Here is a 5620-nt window from a genome sequence, read left to right on the forward strand (position 1 = left end):
ATCGGCGAAAAAATACACTGATTTTCTCTGGAGATAACACGCGAGCTCGGTTTATGGGCACCGCCATTTTGTCAACAATCGAAACTCAGTGTGACCCTCTCACAAGAACTCGAATATAAAAATAAATACAGGACGTACAATGTACATGCATATAATTGGTACCATTAGAAAGAGCGAGAGCGCCCCCTTTTGATAACATGTTACTCTACCTCGTACATGTACGAGGTTTGGCGATTTTAAGCACGAACATTACCTCGTACATGAACGAGGTGGCGCTTTTGGACTAACAAAAATACTCGTACATGTACGGTTTGGCACTGAAAGAGTTAAGCGTAGTGTTTAACACCTTCCAAGCTCGCATTTATTCTTTTATTCAACTCTTAATTCTAAGCCTGCCTATTGCTTCCCAACAGGCCTACTTTGGTGGGTCGCACACTCGGATGTACATCTGCTGCAACATGGTTGGAGCCATATGCGTGACTGGGATGTCCAACTTGATACGAAGGACTGTGTTGGAAGAGGCTGGGGATTCACGGAACTAGGCAAATATATATCCGAGGACTTCTACATGGGAGTTGCTGCTGTCAGAAGGTAAAAGTCGACATGAACCCGTAAAACAATATTTTCAGGATCAATTCAGAATGGTGCTTTGCCCTCTTGTACTTTATCATACTTAACCAGTTCACGCCGGGATTACTTTGACGAGAACGGAATGAGGTGTGGATTTATTTTCACTCAAGCCAGGCGGAATGAGGCATCACCCTCGGGCAGCACACTCATATTTCCAGCCTCGCTCGCTGCGAGCGGGTTGCTGACAGATATTTCGGCCTCACTCCCTGCGTGTTTATCTGTCATCCGTTCCAAATACCCAAAACTTTTGCGTGTAAACACGGCCTCGTAGGTAACATAATCCAACTATCAGGCATGCAACTTTTCCTCGGATCAGCTGATTTCCTCTTTTTCACTTCCAATGTGTGCCATTGAAAATAGAAAAACACTGTACAAGTCTGGAAAGATTTGAATTTCCTCTTTTTTGGTGACTTCCCAGTTGCATGCCTGAACTATGGAACTCTCACAAAATCTTTGCTTGGGTGCAATATAAAAGGATCCAACTAATTTCCATTCTACATCTACTGCTGTTGGCATGGATTTTTCATGGAGAATCTTCAGTTGACGCTACTGGAGTTGTACTCAACTTGAGACATTGTGACTAATGCTTTTTTCAATGCTTGAGATTCGTCTCGGCCATCCAGCCCGATCCTGGGCAAGGGCGGATCCAGGGGGGGCCAAAGGGGCCATGGCCCCCCCAAAACGAAACCATTTTTTTTTTTTTTTATGTGACATCGCAATAAAGGCAGGCAATGAGTACACCACCATCTTTTCTCAAAAAAACATTGGTTAAAGTGGTCAGAAGTTGCCTCAGATCGCACCACAGAGCATCTAGAATCCAAAATTTTTGCGGGGCCCTTAAGCGGGCCCCAAACCCCACGCCGTAATTTTTTTTGACCACTTTTTGGAGTCCAAATTTTTTTTTGGCCCCCCGAAAATTTTGTTCTGGATCCGCCCTTGATCCTGGGCAGCACAAACAGCCTGATTGTGTTAAAAGCCGATGGCGTTAAGGCGGCCTATGATCTGTGTTGAAGATCAATTCAATTACAAGCATTGATGAATGAGCTTGTGTACTTTTCCCTATATTCACAGTGGTCTTTCTACCAGAATAAGTAGCTTTCCGCGATGCAGAATTCAGCAAACACATCGCTGGAGTCCTTTGCTAAACGCATGGTCAGGTAGGACGAACATGCTTCATTTCACCTCAATAAAATAGGTCATTTCAAAGGATGATACAAGCGATGTGAGTTCGTAACAGTTAAAACAGTCACTTGATTGATTTGACTGCTGTTATGGTTTAGCTGAATTTGCCAGCCAGACTTTTTTTTTTTTTTTAATATACGATAATTCAAATTTGAGTTTTAACCTCATTTTTATGATAAGAAAATTGATTTCCAATTCCATTGATTAAGATGGACGACGGTCCGCACCTCGTCCGTTCCTTCCATTCTCGTACTGGAGCCGTTCTCCGAGTCAATCCTGTGCGGGCTTTGCTGTACGTTGGCGTCTATTACCTATTTCACTGGATCCTATTGTCTTCTTCATGGTGCACATGCTGCAGTGGTTTCTACTCGATTATGTACAGCTGCGTACTATGCAGGTGAGAAAACGTACATTCTTGGACTGAGATTAAATTTACTTCATCCCTCATACATATTTATGAGCCAAAGTGCTTCTTTCATTGGTCGATGTTCCGACGCATCAGGAAGTAAAGCTATCCATGATGCGTAGAAATGTGAGTTCCCCCCCCCCCCCCCCCCCCCCCCCCCCCGGGTTCTTTCAGAAACTCATAAACTCATAAAAGAGATTTGCCACATGGTGCTACCAAAATTCTTTATCCTAACCAAACCACCCCAACTCCATCAAAATCCCCCCCTCCCCCCCCCCCCCCCATTTGGTGGATTTTGGGGGACATGGTCCAGAAGGCCTAACGTGACTAAATATTGATGGAGTATGATGGACTTAGGCCTAATGGCCTGAAGCAGTGCTAGGGGTACGGATTGATTTTGCCTAGCTTCCTGTACTGCTATTATGATAAAAGCCATGTGTAGCAAGTCCATGAATGTCAACAGTGCGTCAGAAATGTTGAGTTTGCTCCCAAGGGGTTAGGGTATACTCTGTGCCTTTAGGCCTACATGCGTACATGCAGTAGAAGATTGTGCAGTGAAATTACCTTCAGACTTTCCCAAGTTTTATTTCTCTGGTTATTAAAAGCCGTTTCACATATGCAAAACACGAATGTGTGATGCCACTGCAAGCGATTCACTTGTGCCTGCCCCAGTTCAACACATGTTGAGTCTGGCGAATTTCAATGTCCCATACCCTTTGCATTCACACGAACAAGCCTTCAGACCGCCGTTCGGTGATTTTGATCAATTTATTTTGACAGGTGGAACCACTTAACTGCTCCAAATTCGACTACATGGTCGCCTGGGTCTACCGGGAATGCTCCACACCGTATTACTTCCTGAGAGGATGCCTAGGCAACAGGTCAAGTGGCGGACGGGAACGTCGTGTCAAGTGGGGCGGCTATCTCGAAGAGGTTCATTGACCCGGCTCATGTTGTAAGCACGTATCTAGGTACCATTTCACAAGCTTTAGTTCCGTCTCAACTATGGCCAAGTTCGGGCAAGGACCATTAGTCGACTAGTGGTTGATTTGTGACGTAACTTACGCCTGCGCACTAATAGCAACGTGCGAACGTCTCTAGTCAAACGCTGGTCAAAATGTCATGGCAAAACTCTGGATCCTGGCTCCCTGCTGTATGTTATGAATGCGCGCGGCTATAGGTTACCAGGGATGCAACCAGCCCAGTAGGTTGTTCCAAATAGTCGACTAGCGTAGTCAACCACCGTCGACTAGACAGAGTTCGAGCCAACTTTAGTTGAACTTTGGTTAACCAATGGTCAGCAATAGTTCTTGCGCAAACTTGCCCTTGATTGTTGGAGTTTATTCCATTAGTCCCTGTACTGCCCAAACCAGCCCAAATCGCCCTGCCTGTTACTTCCTATAGTGCCCTCTATGGTTTTAGGGAGTCATCAGTGAATAAACCCAATGTAATTAGTGTAAGGGTTAATGGGTTAACCATGTGGTCAATGCCGATAACTTGACGTAACCGTTTCACAATTTCTGGTCAAATGCTGGATGTGTGACATCTTGGGGTGCGTTCCACTTAACGTAATTATTGTTAACGTTTATCAACGATGGCAACATCACGCAACATTCTTGATTGCTATACCTCATATTATATTATGGTGGCATGGGTGGCTTGTGCGTAAAGCGCTCGCCTCTCACCAATGTGTCCAGGTTTCAAATCCTTGCTGCGGATCACATGTGAGTAGAGTTGTGCGTTGGTTCTCTCCGTGCCACGAGGGTTTTTCTCCGGGCCCTCCGGTTTTCCTCCCTTCGGAAAATCAAACACTTTCGATCTCAGGCTGTGCTCCCTGGTCATATATGGGTCGATGTGGCCGGCAGCCTTAGGCGCCTTTACGTGCCAGCGGCCGACCACGTTGTAGCCGCGTCCTTCGCAATTCAGCATACCAGCTGCGAGTAAGGATGATTAGCCTCCCAAATTATTATCATTATTATTATTATGTTCCTGATCGAGAGCCAATTCTCACTGGTCCATTCCCCATCATGTGCCAGATGCTATTCTCGCTGTCTACCTGTTTGAAGGGGACATATTTAGCCGTGAATCCTAAATCCTAAATTGCTACTCACGAGTGCTTGCTTCTGCTCGTGCCAGGACGAGTACTCCAGTAAATGATAAACCACGAGTAGAATATACTACTCACAAGTAACCGAGTTTACTGGCCCAGCGTATTGCTGTCGGTGAACAGCGTTTCAGATATTGAACTTCTACGAAAATCAAAATGCAGTTTTAAAACAAACAACAAAAACAATTCATGATGAATCATTTGTTCCTGGTTCTAGCAGGCTACATGTATGTTCTCCTAGTGATATCTTGCAAGTTGTGACGGTGTAATCGTGTGCAGGAGCTTGTAACTCTTCCTGTATGGTGTGATGTAGAGGACAAATGTGACCGGCTCTACAAAAAAGGGTATTAAATCGCGCTGAGCATTATTGTGTAATGGCCCGCTCACATTGAGAGGGTGAAAATTTTGTCAAAATGTGATTTTCATTTTTTATCATGAATGACATCTTAATACCTTCAGTTTCAGGTTTCATTCACAGAAATGTTGATTTTGATGAACAAAGTGGGGGAAAAAAACAATTTTGTGTGCATCGTTTTGTTGTTCTACATCAAAGCCAGCTACACGTATTTCAAAGCCTGTTTCTCAGTTGTGTAATTTGAACTCCAAGGGAGTAATTACATGTAATATGCAATACCTCACATCTCCAGAACGGGAGGGGCTTTGGAGCTCTATTATATACCAAATGAAAGCTTACATTGTGGGCTTTCCAACCATGTACATGTTGTATATAACTCAATTTCACTTTTTGCGACATAATACCTTCTTATTGTGGAGCCGGTCACAAGTGTGAATGTAACGTTTAATTCCAAAGTGCAGTGTACAGATAAAATATTCCATGATCTCAACATAATTAAAGAGGGGTAGCTTTCTGGTTTACTGCATGTACAATGTAGGATTTTTATGGTAGATCTAGCAGAGGCAGCTCACGAAGTGAATTTGGATCTTTATTCCTCAAACAATATTAGGCCTGGCCCGTACTTCACGCAAATGTGAATATGATGCCAATTTGACATGAAACGCTTGCTGCAAAATTCGCTGCAAAATTGACATGTGTTCAACTTTTGCAAATTGGGTGCTCGAAAACTTGCCGTGACCTCACAAATTTATCATTTCACAGGTTTTTTTTATACCAATCTTATCACTTTTAGCAAGCTTTCTGTCATTAAATTGATGAGTACTTTTCTGGGTTTAAATTGCAATGATCCTACCGTTACATGGCTGTTAATCATGCTGAATGCGCCTTTGAGCTTCCGTTTGGTGTTGAATTTCTCAAATTCAGGAAGGTCCTATGAAAA

The 5620-nt window shown here is 43.8% G+C and overlaps 1 protein-coding gene across 1 annotated transcript; it reads left to right on the forward strand.

The window, feature by feature from the left end:
• The first annotated feature begins 472 nt into the window (after nucleotides 1–472).
• On the forward strand, nucleotides 473–3160 carry LOC115921639 (ceramide glucosyltransferase-B-like). The gene is made up of 4 exons (XM_030979389.1): nucleotides 473–591; nucleotides 1702–1787; nucleotides 2022–2209; nucleotides 2999–3160. Exons 1-4 carry the CDS (start codon nucleotides 473–475, stop codon nucleotides 3158–3160), a joined length of 555 nt encoding a protein of 184 aa, XP_030835249.1.
• The last annotated feature ends 2460 nt before the right edge of the window (nucleotides 3161–5620 follow it).

This window comes from Strongylocentrotus purpuratus, unplaced genomic scaffold (assembly GCF_000002235.5).
Source record: "Strongylocentrotus purpuratus isolate Spur 01 unplaced genomic scaffold, Spur_5.0 spur5_contig_170, whole genome shotgun sequence".
Taxonomy (NCBI): domain Eukaryota; kingdom Metazoa; phylum Echinodermata; class Echinoidea; order Camarodonta; family Strongylocentrotidae; genus Strongylocentrotus; species Strongylocentrotus purpuratus.

What these genes read in the sequence shown, in the direction of transcription:
- LOC115921639 (XM_030979389.1), top strand. Translation starts at nt 473, where the DNA reads ATGCGTGACTGGGATGTCCAACTTGATACGAAGGACTGTGTTGGAAGA. An exon ending in GGAGTTGCTGCTGTCAGAAG is followed by an intron (nt 592 to 1,701) that starts GTAAAAGTCGAC and finishes CTATATTCACAG; the next exon opens with TGGTCTTTCTACCAGAATAA. An exon ending in TTTGCTAAACGCATGGTCAG is followed by an intron (nt 1,788 to 2,021) that starts GTAGGACGAACA and finishes CCATTGATTAAG; the next exon opens with ATGGACGACGGTCCGCACCT.